Source organism: Guyanagaster necrorhizus (genome assembly GCF_019112545.1).
Source record: "Guyanagaster necrorhizus MCA 3950 unplaced genomic scaffold BT62scaffold_48, whole genome shotgun sequence".
In the NCBI taxonomy this organism is placed as follows: domain Eukaryota; kingdom Fungi; phylum Basidiomycota; class Agaricomycetes; order Agaricales; family Physalacriaceae; genus Guyanagaster; species Guyanagaster necrorhizus.
This window is the reverse complement of record NW_025064927.1, coordinates 140,228-155,962: the sequence shown is the minus strand read 5'-3', so window position 1 is coordinate 155,962 and position 15,735 is coordinate 140,228. Positions and strand designations below refer to the sequence as shown.

General features: G+C 47.4%; 6 protein-coding genes across 6 annotated transcripts; 3 read left to right on the top strand and 3 right to left on the bottom strand.

The window, feature by feature from the left end:
• Nucleotides 1-466: 466 nt before the first annotated feature.
• Nucleotides 467-3,072, top strand: BT62DRAFT_579524 (uncharacterized protein). The gene is made up of 5 exons (XM_043181487.1): nt 467-593; nt 643-1,092; nt 1,144-1,735; nt 1,787-2,169; nt 2,227-3,072. Exons 2-5 carry the CDS (start codon nt 681-683, stop codon nt 2,790-2,792), a joined length of 1,953 nt encoding a protein of 650 aa, XP_043034015.1. The 5' UTR covers nt 467-593; nt 643-680; the 3' UTR covers nt 2,793-3,072.
• A 1,164-nt stretch (nt 3,073-4,236) lies between these two features.
• BT62DRAFT_1012594 (general substrate transporter) lies at nt 4,237-6,392 on the top strand (the record flags this gene model as incomplete). Its single annotated transcript, XM_043177949.1, has 12 exons — nt 4,237-4,248; nt 4,304-4,330; nt 4,388-4,465; nt 4,519-4,548; nt 4,605-4,769; nt 4,829-5,136; nt 5,195-5,419; nt 5,472-5,538; nt 5,589-5,760; nt 5,816-5,937; nt 5,989-6,304; nt 6,358-6,392. The coding sequence occupies 12 exons, from the start codon at nt 4,237-4,239 to the stop codon at nt 6,390-6,392; spliced, it is 1,557 nt and encodes a 518-aa protein (XP_043034014.1).
• Nucleotides 6,393-6,545: 153 nt separating this feature from the next.
• Nucleotides 6,546-7,420, bottom strand: BT62DRAFT_910370 (uncharacterized protein; the record flags this gene model as incomplete). The annotated part of the gene is made up of 3 exons (XM_043183789.1): nt 6,546-7,092; nt 7,145-7,319; nt 7,372-7,420. 3 exons carry the CDS (start codon nt 7,418-7,420, stop codon nt 6,546-6,548), a joined length of 771 nt encoding a protein of 256 aa, XP_043034013.1.
• Nucleotides 7,421-9,518: 2,098 nt separating this feature from the next.
• BT62DRAFT_997671 (alpha/beta-hydrolase) lies at nt 9,519-12,328 on the bottom strand. Its single transcript, XM_043190671.1, has 12 exons — nt 11,797-12,328; nt 11,470-11,738; nt 11,289-11,413; nt 11,172-11,239; nt 10,939-11,123; nt 10,659-10,887; nt 10,530-10,609; nt 10,330-10,480; nt 10,110-10,263; nt 10,018-10,060; nt 9,867-9,954; nt 9,519-9,816 (listed from the first exon to the last, which is right to left on the bottom strand). Exons 1-12 carry the CDS (start codon nt 11,894-11,896, stop codon nt 9,650-9,652), a joined length of 1,659 nt encoding a protein of 552 aa, XP_043034012.1. The 5' UTR covers nt 11,897-12,328; the 3' UTR covers nt 9,519-9,649.
• A 101-nt stretch (nt 12,329-12,429) lies between these two features.
• BT62DRAFT_937911 (uncharacterized protein) lies at nt 12,430-12,945 on the top strand. Its single transcript, XM_043187425.1, has one exon. The coding sequence runs from the start codon at nt 12,684-12,686 to the stop codon at nt 12,885-12,887; it is 204 nt and encodes a 67-aa protein (XP_043034011.1). The 5' UTR covers nt 12,430-12,683; the 3' UTR covers nt 12,888-12,945.
• Nucleotides 12,946-13,107: 162 nt separating this feature from the next.
• On the bottom strand, nt 13,108-15,674 carry BT62DRAFT_956838 (FAD/NAD-P-binding domain-containing protein). Its single transcript, XM_043188391.1, has 15 exons — nt 15,466-15,674; nt 15,311-15,415; nt 15,239-15,257; nt 15,143-15,188; nt 15,070-15,087; nt 14,772-15,017; nt 14,639-14,722; nt 14,548-14,582; nt 14,445-14,491; nt 14,352-14,395; nt 14,212-14,293; nt 13,879-14,164; nt 13,618-13,833; nt 13,425-13,569; nt 13,108-13,370 (listed from the first exon to the last, which is right to left on the bottom strand). The coding sequence occupies exons 1-15, from the start codon at nt 15,612-15,614 to the stop codon at nt 13,132-13,134; spliced, it is 1,761 nt and encodes a 586-aa protein (XP_043034010.1). The 5' UTR covers nt 15,615-15,674; the 3' UTR covers nt 13,108-13,131.
• Nucleotides 15,675-15,735: the final 61 nt, after the last annotated feature.

The window sequence follows — 15,735 nt, the reverse complement described above, 5'->3', positions numbered from 1 at the left end:
CATAGGATCAAAAGACTCAGGCGTGGCAAGGTGCCCTACGTGTCGTCGTCGAAACAGGATCAAGAAGTTTGATACCGGATATCGGACCGGTGCTTTATACCTATTTGAAACCAAAGACAATCGCCTCGTGGTTGTCTCGTGGTCAGTATTACACGGTTTTCCTCTTACTTTCACTATATCTTCCTCATTTCCTTGTATTATTAACTTCTTATACCACTCGTATAATGTTCCAGACTAGCTCTGACACTAGTGTCAACTCTCCAACTCCAATCAGTCTTTTCTCTAACGATTCCGTGCCTTCGGAGCCTACTTCAGATGGTGAGTAGTAATTGACTAGATTACTTACATTAATTCACTTATTACCTCTTCTCTTCTCCGCAGAACAGCCTAATCTTGGCGCTTTTACGACAGTATTCCGCGAGTGGAACTACCTTCAACCTCCGAGGAGAATGAATGTAGTTACCACTGTACGTCAACCGTCCTCGTTTACCACGTCGACGACCACCTCGCAAACACAATCTTCTATCACTCCTTCCGACTACTCTCATTCAGAACTCGGGTACGACAGCGATATCAGACCCGAAGGCTCTACCGTATGGTCTCACAAACCTATAGCATCCTATCTCAAACTCGAAGAAACAGCGACAGAGACCGACCAGGATTTCGATGAATACTATGTCATGGACTCAGAATATCTCAGTGCACAATCTACTGCCTTCTCGTATCCACCACACCGCTCTGTGCATACCCTTTCGCCGCATACGAGCTCACTTGCGCCTACCGACTCCGAAGCGAAACCATATTCAGATGCATCTGATGAACAGGACTATTATTCGTCGGACACCGAAGGTGATCCCCAATCTAGGACCGTATACATCGAGGATGGCTCAGACTTGGATCTGGAATCCACAAACGATGGCGACGGTGCCAATATGACCAAGGACGCGGATGAGGAGGAAGTGATGCCCACTTTGGGTTTCCAAGAGACGCTCGACTTCTTGGCTGATGAACGGGAGAAGCTGACTGCCCAGCGTGACGCAGGAGGCGCTGGTCAATACAACGGGAGACTGGTGTCTCTGGCCGCTGCAGCAGGTGCGTGCTTTGTATTACTATTGTTGTCGAGCCACATATGACTTGTTGCAGAACCTCGCCGGAAGCGTCGTCGCAGGAGAACGAAAACGCCTCGCGCCCAATCCACAGGGCCTTCCACTCTTTCTACCACCGTTACCAGCGCGACACCGAATGAATCAATGACTACGACTGCGGATCACGATCCAGATCAGGACGCGGACGAGTCGTCTTCCTCTTATGATCGATACTACAGCACCACAAGCAATCCTAATGACAACGCTTACAAGTCTACTCCCGGAACGCCTGCTCGTCGGGGACGACAGCGGCAGAGCCGTCTGCGAAGCACCAAATCGACGCCTCAGTTGCGGATCCCTGCTGAGAGACCGGATGATATGAGGTTAGGGACGCATAGACTCTTCGATGAGCATGATGTGCCTCGTGTGAGACAGATGAAAAGTTTGATGAAGAAGTTGTGCCAGTTATTTCCTGAGGACCGGGAGTACTTGAAGCAAGTGAGCTTAAAGACAATGGAATCACCGGAGATCATTTCTCCCGGACCAATAGATCATGATGGCGTCGAAGATCTTCTTGGAGGATTTGTTGATACGCGGGGACCTCCACCCCAACAAACCAATGAACGATTAATTCATGTATTTGTAGATCAGTGAGTTGTTTTGGCGGCATCCATTACTGTGCTTCACTTACGTATCGATAGTTCGAACATTCTCATAGGATTGTTAAGTTTCCTGAAACGTTACCCAAACCGACACCCCCAAGCCCGACTTACATCTTCAATAACTAAGCTCCGTCGACATCTCTCGCACTCGGCCCTATCCCTTATACTTGAACGTGGGCGTCCAGTATCTCGCCGTGTGCTCGTTGCATCCTCCCCTCTGTATCAGCGCTTAGAAGGTGCTAATCAACTGGGTTATGAGGTTAGAACACTCGCTCGGGTACCTGACATGGGTGACGGAGCGGACAAGAACTCAGATTCGCGGGCAAAGTCCGGGCACATACGAAGCCAGAGCGGTGGTTCTGGCATTGTTGTCGGTGGAACGCCGGCTTCTGCGCCCAATGCCGGGATCATTATTGGTCAGGGTGCGTCATCAAGGCCGTCGAGGTTGAGATCTGGGAGTGTGAACGCAGGTCCGACAGGAGGAAGGAAGATGGAACATCTGAGGAGGATTTCAGGGAGTACGTCAACTGAAAGCGAGCAAGGTGGTGGGGGAAGTGGTTCGGGTAGCGCAGGCGCGTTATCGCAGGTTTTGTTGAGAAGCCTTGGACCAACTGGCCTGTCCATCTCGCCGCCTGGCCAGTTGTCTCTGGTTATTCCAAATTCGCAGGGAAATACGCCTCCCGCACGGATTCGCTATCGAGAACAGGGAGTTGATGAGTTGCTGCAGCTTAAGTTGCACCAAGCGCTGGCGTCGATCGATGGTCCGCCCCCGCCCGGAAGCACGATTATTCTGGCCACTGGAGATGGCAATGCAGGGCAGTTCAACGAAGATGGGTTCCTAGGTACAGTGCGAACTGCGCTGAAGAAGGGCTGGAGAGTTGAGCTGTATGCCTGGGAAGGCGGTATGAGTAAGGCGTGGAAGAGGGAATTTGGCGAGGGTAGCGAATGGGGGAGCGGTCAGATGTTTAAGATCGTGGGAATGGAGCAGTTCGGAGGTGAATTGGTAGAGGTTTATACGTATGCTGCCGGTGGCAATGGTGAGTGAGTACTGACAAGGAAGAGAAGAAAGGCAGTTCAGCTGTGTTACAACTCGGTGTCTATAGTTGACGCGTCGGTCGCTTTGCTCAGCGACAGTCTTTCCTCCATAAAATTTATATATCTGATGGTCGCCCTTGCCTTTATATTCTTTATAACATCCGCGACAGTCAGTCGGTGTGCCACTGTCAGCTTACTAAGTGATTTCGTTTCTGGCGTACTTTCCAATGCATTGAAATAAGGACTTTGTCTTTGTCAGTATGTCGGTGTATGAGAAACAGACATACTACTATCCTAAGTCGTGATGATATATGAAAGTAGAGGTCGATGTCAGTTGACTTGGTTCCAACTTGTCAGTGAACTCTTTAAGAGCCTGAAAGGCATGTCACCGGATAAAAATTCACCCCGTGGGATGCCGCATGTCTTTCAGCCTTGATCACCTTCGAATGGTGACGCAGTTCGAACTCGAACTCGGATGATGGCCTCGAATATGCCTCCATCGATGCTCAAAATATCGAGACTTCAGCATTCGAAACCTAGCCCCGCCCGAACTCCGAAGAACACTAGGCTATGGAGCAATTTTACACAAGTTTAAGAAATTTGCATCTGATGGGGCAAAGCAACAAGCGCCGACCGGTGACCACTCGATTCTTCGTGGGTTCGGGATCAAAAACTGAATCACGATCCCTGGCAGTGGGATGGTCCCGTGTGATGGATGCATATGCTCTTTTGAATGTCCATGGATAAGGTCCCGACGCCCATAGAGTCATCACTAGGAACAAAGAAGAAGCACAGCTTTTCATTAGAGAAGTTGCGTATAGAAGTCTCCGAGCAGACGAAGCTGGCATAGTCCAATCTTGAGAAAGTTCCGTTCCGCGCCACATTTCTGTGTACGTCCGACTTGACCAGATAGATAATAGCGATAATTGACCGGGGCAGGTACTAGACAGGAAGAGACTGCAGGATAAGAATGAGTCTAGACGTCGGTTTCTATCGAGGGTATCAGCTTCTCTGAAACTTGTTAGACATCCGTATCTGCAGGCTGCTATTGGGCTGCCAGTGAACACCAGGAAGACATTAGCATCAGAGAAAAGACGGCCATAAAGTCAGGCAGTAGAACTGTGAATACTCCAGTGTCAAGTACACCTTTGCATTCATGGCACAAATAATGATTTGATGCAATTGCCATCATTCTTTCACTGTTAGGCCGGGCCGCCGATCACCGCAACTATGATTTCAAAATTTGATCGCTCGACTTGGATGGGGTTAGCTACTAAAAAAACTCCATTTACATGCGGGCGCCTCAGGGCCAAAAGTATGCCGTGACTCTTACTACGTCCCATGATCTTTGTTTTCACACGAAATAAATTCTTTAAAGTCCCATGGGCTCACAATTACCGTCTTTTCCCAGCCCTCTTTTTCTTTAGCTCTAATCGGGGCTCTGAAGTTTCACCATGGGGAAGGGAGTGAGTGTTTTTCTTTTGTCCGTAGTCCAATGAGTCTCTAACGCCTTCCGTATAGTATAATGCTCGTATTGCTTCAAACCCGGTACGTCGAGTCCGTTGATTTTTGTCCTCAGATGAATTAACTTGAAAACGTCGTTAGTATATTGTAGGTTCTTTCGCATGCATCGGCGGTGGCCTTTTCGGTCTGGACATCTCGTCGATGTCTGGGGTACTGAGTGTAAGCCATGTCTACTGCTGTCCTGCGTCTCGTAAAGTTGAACCCCTGGACAGAACGATTCATACAAGAGCACATTCTCTAATGTACGTACCTTTTGATAGTCGTTCGTCCATGGAGTATTATAATAACACTATCATAGCCTGGATCTAATGCTCAAGGTGCAATCGTGGCATCCATGCCTGCTGGCTCTTTTTTGGGTGCACTGCTAGTCACCCAACTTGCGGACCGTTATGGGCGCAAGAACACCGTCATCCTTTCTGGTTTGGTATGGATCATTGGGTCTATTCTACAATGTGCATCTGTCGTAAGTGATTAGAGTCTTCTCAATTCATTCGGTAATTGACTCGGAATCACATGTGACAGAACCGAGGAATGCTTGTAGTGGGCCGTATTATTTCTGGCATCTCTGTGGGTATTGCCAGTGCTGTGGTCCCCATCTATCAATCAGAGATTACGGAACCCCGCATTCGTGGGCGTCTTGTCTCCCTCCAGCAATGGTCCATAACTTGGGGTATCCTTATCCAATACTTCGTGCAATTCGGCTGCTCCTACATCAACGGTGTCGCGTCGTTCCGCATTCCATGGGGTCTCCAGATGATTCCAGCCATAGTTCTATGTGTGGGCATGCTTGTTTTCCCCGAAAGTCCTCGGTGGTTGTTCGATCATAACAGGTATATCATCTCGTATTATCGATGACTTCATTCTGGCCTGCTGAATTTATCTACCTAGAGAACAGGAAGCTTTGACAGTTCTCGCCGATTTGCATGGTGGTGGTGACCCCAACAATGAGCTTGTTATGCTAGAGTACGAAGAAATTAAGCAGCAGGTTCTCTTTGAGAGAACCGAGGGCGCTAAATCATACCTTGATCTGCTTAAACCGGGCATGCCTCGGCGTGTTGGTCTTGGAATGGCTCTCCAAATGTGGTCTCAACTTACCGGCATGAACGTCATGATGTGTGTCGCTCAGCACTGCCATGTAATGGATCTATAACGAGAATTCCAACAGGTACTATATCGTCTATGTCTTCGAAGGCGCTGGTATCACTGGTCGTCGCGGAAATCTCATCTCAGCGGTATGTTATGTCGCTTCTTGACCTGTGTGTGGTTCTTACCGATCTCTTAGTCTGTTCAATACGTTCTCAATGTGGCCCTCACTGTCCCGGCCATCATATATATTGACAAGTGGGGCCGCCGCCCAATGCTTCTCTTCGGAACATTGTTCATGGGCTTCTTCCTCTTCCTCGTCGGCGGTCTGCAGGGACATTTTGGTCATTGGGGTGTAGTTGATGGTGACCGTGAGCGATACTCTTCGTCCCTTCTATTTTATGTGTGCAGACTTCGTCTTTGTAGGTGTCTGGGTCATTGAAAACCATAGTTCGGTCACTAATGGAGTAATTGTATGCTCTTACTTCTTTGTGTGCAGCTTTGCTATCACAATGGGTCCTGTTTCATGGACTTATCCCGCTGAACTGGTGGGTCAACCCTGAAATCGTATCTTCGTCTTATCTCATTCCTTCATATAGTTTCCGCTCAAAGTGCGCGCCAAGGCCGTTTCTCTCGCCACGGCGACTAACTGGGCATTCAATTTCGCTCTTGCCTGGGCCGTACCTCCGGGTCTGAGCAATATCGCGTGGAAGACATATTTCATCTTCGGAACGTTCAACTTTGCCGCGTTCATACATATCTTCTTTATGTACCCGGAGACTGTTGGTCGTTCGCTTGAAGAAGTCGAGGAAATCTTCGAACAAGGACACACATTCGCTGCTTGGAAGATCAAGAAAGATGTCGGGAAAAAGACACTGGCGGAGGTGGTGGAAAAGGGGAAAGAAATCGAGGCAAGTTCGTTCCATCATTTGATAAGAAGATTACTCAAGTGTTATTGTAGCCAACAGAGAAGCATTCTGTGGACATCAAGGCCTCGGCTTAATGTCATTTTATGGGTTATTTCTATTTCTTACGAATATGTCTACCTTGACGACTTTATCCTGATGAGCTTCCTTATAATATTCCTAGCTATTTGTGCCAGGATCTCATTCTGTGACTTCAGAATGTCTGCCAGCTATCGAAGACCGAAAACTTGTCACATTTCTTCTGATGACTGCTCATATAAATCGTCGTAGCCAGGAAATCCGCTGGCAACGGGTACAGACTGTGTATTAGTATGCGCTGGATGTTCCCCTTCAGCATTAATCCCTGCTATTCGGTGCGCTATTTCTCCCCACGCACAGCACATCCCAGCTACTCCCTCGTAAAGACTGCCTGGTCGATCAGGTACCCCCATCTTCCCATTCTCGGTCAGCTTTTCGTATGATGTAGCAAGATGGGCAAGATGAACAGCTCGCTGGAAATAATACTTAGAATTATGCCTGTGATCGCTATCTCCTTGTAACAAAGCCAATGCATCCGAGACAGAAAGCAACGCGTAAATGGAGCCACCAACTCCATGACAAAGACCGACACCTTTTCGAAGGAATCCATGACGATAGACAAGAGAGGCGCCTTTGTGAATAGATGCTATGGCCTTGTTAAGAAGATGGGTATGAGCGTGGAATACCTGTCGTTTTTTCGACGACATTTTCAAAAGCGTAGACAGTAAGATCACGATTCCGGTTGCACCATGGCACCACCTACAGGACGTCCTTTGGCGGGAAGAGACGGTTGCAAAAGTTAATTACTCACTGGACCAATTCATTGCTTTCGTCCCCTGATATTTGACTATGCCGAGGTGCTTTCGCAGGCCAATTGCCCTCCTCATCTTGACAATCAACTAGCCATTCTATCGTGTTCAGGACGTCAGAAATGTATGGATTCAACACGTCCAGAGGGCAAGATAATATGATCTGCAGAATTCCAGCTAGGATTGTAAATGTCAGGATTGTTACGATTGGATGACTTGTTGGACTTACCGACACCATGAGCAGCACCTAAATATCGCTTTCCATGCCATGACCACATAAGTGCCGGAGATTTCTGCCGATTCGGTATGCTATCTCGATAAACGGATGCTCCGAACCTGCCTCTACTCATGATGGAAGAGACAACGAGCTCAATGTCTCTAACGGAGACCAACTCGTTCTTTCGTAGGCATAAAAGGCCATACAAGAGTCCAGCACGACCATAAAGAACTTCACAACCATCATCGTCCCAGGTATCACGGGAAGATTCTTTCGTGACAGACTGGATGGCGCTCCGTATGATTGTGCTGCAGGACGCCATGGCAATCTTGTCTTGGGAGCTCGATGTGAGAATCAGACAAGCTATGCCGACAGGAGTCTCGAGAAATGAAGCTCTCGATGGCGAGGTGATAGCGGGGATACTGGACTCGGATAATGAAAGAAGGGTTCTGTCGGAATTTGTTCGACGAGCCTTTTCAAGAAGAGAATCTCCAAGATTCAACGAAGACAGATGTGAAAACATCATGGAAATCCCTGTTGTTGATATGTTAGCCGGCTAATGCAATCAAACTGGATATATTACCAGCTAAACCAACATATACGGTATGATATGGCCTGGAGCCAGAGTGAGCCATTTCCTCAACCTTGGCTACATTGCGTTCGAGGGCGCAGTGTACCTCTTTCTGTATAACAGAAAAATCTTTGCATTCCGGAACTCTACCATTGTGTCGACTATATCGTGAAGGCATGACTGCAACGAGTGAGATGCGAGAGAATGTTCCACTCGTGATCACCTTGTGATCAGTTGGGCCGATGACTCCGTGACATAAAAGGCTTCATAATTTGTAGTCTATTTATTCCATGTCAAATACCTGCTCAGAAACCAGCCGGGCTGGACCCAGTCTTTGCCTGTGATATTCCCTATAATCATCTGAACAACAGCTTCAGAACTGAACGAGATGAACACAACGACATAAGTGAAGGTGCTCAAGCAAAAGAAGAGGACATACCATGCGACAGTGCGCGGCATTCCATGACCATTATAACCAGCTGGAATATACTGGTTCGTATATTTGACGTTATTAACGTTGTCAATAATAGGCCCGACCTTTTCAACGGCGAACGCGAGAAAAGACCATCCAAGAAGACTTACGAAGGGATCGCCGGTGGCCGTGTAACCCATGATACCCGTCTAATGGAAGAAATGCTACGTGAAATACACTTATTCTGATATCACATAGGACCTACCCAAGCGTATTCAGCTGGACTTCCTTTGGCGTATAGTTTAGGCTGAAGCTGTGGAAGATATGCGACTTCCAGTGCAAGGGTGCTCTCAACCACTGTCGAATCATCTGTGGTATTATGAACGTGTCCCGTATCGTTGAAGGCACTGCTATCAGCACCGAAAAATACGATAGGAAGCTTGTTGCCGTCCGTCTGTGAAATCCAATATCCCGTATCAGTCGACCATCCATCCACGCTTAGTTCCTTGAGGTCTACACCAGCACGAATAGCAATCATCTGTCCGCGCTCAGGCATTATGCACCCATATCACCACATATACGAGATGAGGCTCGCTGCATATACATTCGTAGCATGGATGACGTACTTGCATTCGACGGATCCACGAGGCGTAACCAGTGATCAGGTGTTACGACCGGTGTCGTTGACAGAAAGGACAGGTGAATGAGGGTGAATGAGGGTGAATGAGTGTGAAGAGAAAGGTCACGTTTGCTTGAAATCCATGGGAGTGCGTGCTGGCACCAGGACGTCGAGTCTTTGAGATTCCCTGGCCAGGTAGCCATGGGGGCGGGGTCGATGGCTTGCACTGGCTAAGCTGTTCATATCTAAAACGCTTATAGCTTCGATTTCTTGAGCATTCTATTTTTTTTAATTCTTGCAAAATCAACAGGAAATCGGTATTTTCTGCGGTAGGCATGCAGTCATCGCTGTACTGCATTGGTTACAGATCTGGAAGATATGAGATATTTACGCTAAGTAAAAAAAAGATAAACTTGCTTTCTGTGTTCCTTTAGCCATTTTGCTTCAGTACATATTCTGACATTATTTGAATTTTGAGTTGAGTGGTAGTCATTATTAAAAGAGAAGGGCAAAAACTGTCACAATCACGAGATCTGTGACCTTCGCGAATAGGACTTCGGATATATTTCGGCCGGGACAGCCTTGAAGGCCTGCTGATAAATAGGACCTACTCGACGGAAAGACAGTAGCTGTCTCCTCCAGAAGAGTAATATTTGCCAGCCCCGAGCCTTCCTTCAATAATACTGATCTATTCTACCAGTGTCTCCTCGGACGCAATGTGCTTCTCAGTAGCATCCATCCAGACCTGACGCTCCGTAGGCCTAATTTCCCATGCATTACCCACCGAAACATTTCCTCCATCTTTGAATATCAAAATCTCCCCACCAGTCATCGTGAACATGGGCCAATCTCTCCCTACAAATCGTTTTAATTTGGCAGGCGGAGAATCGAGTGCTGCAACGTACCTGGAGTTCCTGAAGTGGCAAACGACGACCAAAATTCGCCAAAAGTGTCAGAAGCTTGTGCATCCTTTCCCTCATCCAAGTCCTCCCACTATAGATTACAATGGTTATACATGACTGGACGCAGCGTTGTTAGGCGCAGCAAAATACGTACCATAGAGCAATGATTGAAAATAAAGGGAATTTCCCCTGTATGTCTTCATGATGTTAGTGGCGGACACCTTGGTAAAAAGCAACGTTCCTCACAATACACCAAAGTGTTCGTACCCTTCTAATAGACGTGATGGAAGTGTACAGCATAAATACATGTATACTCGGGCTAGTTTACCGGTTCGTGAGTTTGGAACCGTGGTGAGTTTGCTTCCTGCATGGAGCATAGGTGTCAAGTAGCAGCAGTCAGCTGGAAGTCATGGGTTGGTGAATGTGAGTGAAGATCAGTCAAATATGGTAGTTTAACTGCACGTACAGTAGACCACAGTTGATGGTAATGTTCGAAGGTCGGAAAGATCAGGAGCAGGGTACTGTGGGGAATACATGCCCAATAATCGTGTGCACGTTTCATTATCAAAGCCCCTTCTGTCTTTGATCATCCTCATCGCATTTTCATAAATCCAGAACTACGTCTATATCAACGTTGACATGATGTAAGTAGAAAATGGGACGTACTTGGCTACGGTAATTGAAAAATGTGCCTTCGTCGCGGTTAATGCCGATGATGATACTTTCTATCCAAGGATCATAATCACCTAACTCAAGATCAGCAGTAAGAAGGATGCTGGAAATATCGAGATATGCCTTTGCTGACAAGATCCCATACTGGATTCGCCCAACCAGGCTCATTAGGATCATGAGTCAGACACCATATACCGGGACGATAGAAAGCTTGCGTGATTTCAAGAAATTCGGCCATAGGTATGGTCTTCAATCGGTTGATTCGATCTTCCGCAGAAAGTGACGTCGACTTGAGGTTGAATTGGGCAAGGAGCTTGTCATACGGGACGAAGTCTGGCTTCTGGTTGACACCCTGTCATTCTGTAAGAGAAAGTGTGACAGTAGGCGTAAGGATACTACGTGCCATTAGTCCATAAGTACCGGACTGAAGAATTAAGCGACTGAATAGTCGTCTTCCAGATTTGAGCAAAGTCCCAAGGAGAAATGCGCCAGCCGACTCCCCAAAGGCAGTCACGTTGTTAGGGTCCCCCCCAAACTCCATTATGTTTGTCCGTACCCATTCCAAGATCTCAATAACATCATAAAGACCTTAGATCATTCAGCTATATGGTAAGTGTATAACGTTTTGGCTCATACCAAAATTTCCGACGTGTCCATTGACTGCGGCCAGCTCGTCAGTCGCTAACCAGCCAAAGGCGTTCACTCTGATATATACATCAGTGAGGGTACAGACTATATAATGAATACTACAACCTATAGTTTCCTGTAACAACGATGCAAGGCGTCTCACTTGAAGATCGCGCGCGGACGAATTGCGAAGGGTCATAAATGGCCATACTGGACGATCCGGTATTGAGATTTCCTCCATGCACCCATACCTTCAAACAACTGATAAGCATCAAATGATTCCAATAAGAACGCTAGGGTCATTCACCATGACTGGCAATTTAGCAGGTCGTTCGAGTGCTGGAGCGAATACATTAAGCGAAAATGCGTCCTCAGATTGACCCAGAAAATCTCTAGTGAACCACCCTTTCCTTCCAGCGTACATCTCATCGAATGGAGATATCGGCTGAGGAAAAGAAGGCCCAAATTCGAAACACTGGAGAGGCTCGGTCCACGACGTAGGAGGTTGAGCACGCTGCCATCGTTGGGCTTGGGCATAGGGAATCCCAAGCCATTTCTTGATTGGACTGAGGGGGCCTAAAGGGATACAGCAGTAAGGAAGGATCTTTCGCTCAGCTAGACTGAGGTGACATACCAAGGTTCCGAGTCGCAGATGAAAATTCAGAGATGGGATGAGTGTCAATGAATCCCTCCACGGGTCCGCTGCTCGTGTGAGAAATAAGACTAGCGACCATCTCTGCAAGAAGTGCTCAGATGATGAGAATGGCATTCTTATACAGATAAAAATATGACAGTCAAGCCACAACATCTGCTGCTTTCGTACAGAGGCACGCCGTGCGGCGCTAGAAGAGATTATGACCGGCAGTGATCGATACCACAGGCCTGCCGCAACGTTGTTTTTCAAACCAGTATATAATGTAGGCGTCCCGGAAGGTAGCAGTGGTGTCGACGGCCGAGAGCCGAAGGGATATTTCCCATGGATCCAGGGAAAGAAGGGGTTTTGAATATTGTGGTTGGCTGCTAGGCTGAGAATTATGCATAGTGTGGGCGGTATTGTTTGACTAAAGTACGATTCTAGTTCTTAGCAGGAGAAGACTGAGGCTGGTAGCTACCGCGTAAGATGGTAGTATTTTTCTACATCCATGATATGTTCGGATGCAAGCGGTGGAAGCACGAGACGAAAACACTGCAGGGGGCAACGGACCGGACTTGTGCGTGACCACGTAGTACAACCCGTATCTTTCGGACCGTTCTTCGCGGTTCACACAGTCCCTCGACCATTCGCTCAGTGTCCATCATAAACACCTCTTCCTTCCAGTCTGATACTCAGCTTCAAGGAGACGAATACGGGGTATATTGCGCCAGATGGGTGTCTCCAAAGGAATGCAAATATCCGATTTCCTGGCTCTCAATCACCGCAGTAAAACTCATGTGTTCGTCAATGTCCTCCCCTCTGATTCCCCAACAAAATAACCGAGACTTTCAACATTAACGAAAGTCTCTGTTCTCATGTACGTCAAAATGTATCATAATCTCGAAGAACTTCTTTCCCTGCATCTTCGCGCTGAGCGTGCCCTGGTCCTCGCTCGAACACAAGAGATAGAGAGCTTGCATCATACACACGATGCGGAAGAAGAATCTAAGGTTTATGATCAGGATCCTCGTTCTCTCGTCAGAGCTGTTCACGGTGAACCAGAATTCTGGGAAGTCTACCCTCGCATCTAAGATGCCGTACACTGCGTTGGCTATATGATACATCAAATATTCACCTAGAACCAACCGGGCGAAGGAAAAAAAACTTGGCCGCATTTGCAGGCATATTATCTCAGAGTTTACGAGCGCGGAATGTGCGAAGAGAGCTCAGCCAAAAGGTTAGAATGCTCCTGGGTGAGCCAATATCCGCCGAACGTGATTGCAATCAGATTTAATATTCTAGTTGTATTCTGTTCGATTCTCAGATACACAATCACTAGTCTTTCCTGGAATATTCAGTAAAAATCTCCGTATAATCAGGCATCTTATCCTTGCCGTCCAAGAGGCCATAATACCAAGAGTTGTCTCTTCCATCGAATTCGCGCTGAGCAAATCCGTTCCCCCAGAACCGAAAACGATTTCCTGATGCGTAGATATATTTCCAATCTTCCGGACGGAATGAGAGGGCTTCTTCCATGAAATGTACTCGTGAGCCAGGATACTGGTGCGGAATGCCTAGTAGGTATGAAGGTGTTTAACGCACTCCAATTACTTCGCAGGAAGACGTACCACTCAGACCCTTCTTAAACCATGAATTGCATTTGCCGGTCCACACAGTTCGCTGCAGATACAATGCTGCATGCTCCATGTAATCCCTCGCCGCCTCCTCGGTTGGTTCCATGGAAATTATATGTTCCTCTCCCATCTTCCGAACCTACAAGAAATCAGAGGCTAGGAAAGAAGATGGAATCTGTCTACATACGATCTTCAAGAAAGTATCAATCATGATTTCAGTGATGGGCACAGCAGATCCATGACCAGTAGCGCCAAAGGGACCTGCAGCGATGAGGAAATTGGGGTAATTGGGAACAGCATATGAGATGTAAGAGTCAGGCTCCACTGCCCAGCGATCCTGGAGATTTTCGTCCCGAGAAATGATAGGAAAATGAGGTTTCCACGATGTATCAAAGCCCGTAGCCTAAGAATCATTGATCATAGTCCGACGGATAAATACCAGACTCACGCAGATGAATGCATCTACCTCGTGCTCGACCCCTTCGGCATCTATGAACCCTTTATCCGTCATTTCCCCGAGTTCCTCAGTAAAAACTGTCATCTTGGGGTTGGACAATGCTTCGAGATAGCCTGGACCTGGAGTAGGTCGACGACATCCCACGTCAAAATCTGTTGGGATGATTTTCTTTGCGATGTGTGGTACGGTGGCAAGTTTCTTTCGCATCGTCTCTTCACAGTTGGCGCGTGCAGCCTTCGATTCCTCTGAGCCTGAGATTACGAATCGGAAGCGCTTGCTGATGAAACAGCTCAATGACAACTCTGCTAGGAAAGAAAGGCTTACTTAAGTTCGCTCTCCATAGCCTTGCGATACAAGAGGTAATGCTTTGGATCTCGAGAGAATTGTTCTTTCTTTTCCTCTGTATCTGCTCCAAGAGGTCTGCGTAAGATGAACTGAGATGCGGTACAAACGTACAAACGTACAGTCGAAGTTAGTACCTCCAGGCCCAGCGAACATTGCGCCGACGCTGAAATCACGTAAGCACTTAATGAACTAATGGTGTTGAAGCAACAGACCTCGGGACTATCCACGTTGGAGATCGAATCCAATGGTATAGGTGACTCTATGAGAATCAACGACTAGGCAGAGTCTAATTGTGTTAGATGAATCTGAACACACCACATTATCGAGAATGGAGGGAACTATCTGTAGTCCTGGAAGTAGCGATTTAGTAGGATGTTGACGAGCACCGAAAATAGTGAGCGCTCACCGGATGACCCTGATCCCAGAACCGCGACGCGTTTTCCTGTCAAGTCGAGCCCTTCGGGATACCTTGCGCTATGCACCAAAACGCCTGAACATCCATGAACGATGATTTCAGAGTTGGAGTCGGAGTCATTTACCTTTGTACAGCGGCAATCCCTTCAAGTCTGGCCATTTGGGGTGATGCAAACTTCCCCTCATGGAAATGAGGACGTTACAAGTGTCGAGTATTTCCTTCCCGGATGGATCTCGTGTGGTGACCGACCATTCTCCAGTCTCGTCACTCCACCTCGCGCCAATGACTTCGTGGTTGTAAACAATATACTTGTTAAGATCATGCTTCTCGGCATGGTCCTGATAGTATAGTCGAATTTCGGCACCCGATGCTTTATAAAGTAGATGTCAGCAAATATTTCTTTAAGCTGCCAAAGCGCGTACCATAAAAACTCTTCCAATCTGGCATTGTCCCAAAATATAGAGTGCTAGTCCTGACAATGATTGAATGACGCACCGGTCTTTGGTTCCTTGATGTACTGATAGTTGGATCCTGGCACATCCTGTCGCACAGCCGTGATTTTGCTGTTCATGCATATGAGATCAAACCTACACAAGCGACACCAGGGTATCTATCGATTTTGGCGTAACCAGATGAGCATCCAAGAAATTTGAAAGGACCCACCTATTCCAATGCCAACAGCCTCCAGCCTGATCTGCTTGCTCATAGATTACGAGGTCCACCAAGTCACTGTGGTGTGTTTTAACTTGTTGGGCAAGACGAATTCCACTGTGGATTTAGTTAGTCTTATTCGAAGTCAAGTTTGATAAGACAATCACGTTAGGCCAGCACCGATGCCAATGATTTTAAGACGTCTCTCCGGTGTCCGAGCAGGATGCTCGTCGACTGAGTATCCTCTGGGATTCGAAGTCCAATCTTCCGGTGCGAGAACGGCGCTTGTATCTTCGGCTTCGTTTCTAACCACCATGTGGTTTACTTTGCAGGTCCTTACGACAAGTCATGATACGGCTTAAATAATGTCAAGAAGCGGCACGATGTAAGAGACATCCAGGCTCAGAGGCTGCGGCTGGCCGATGATAGCCGCCTAC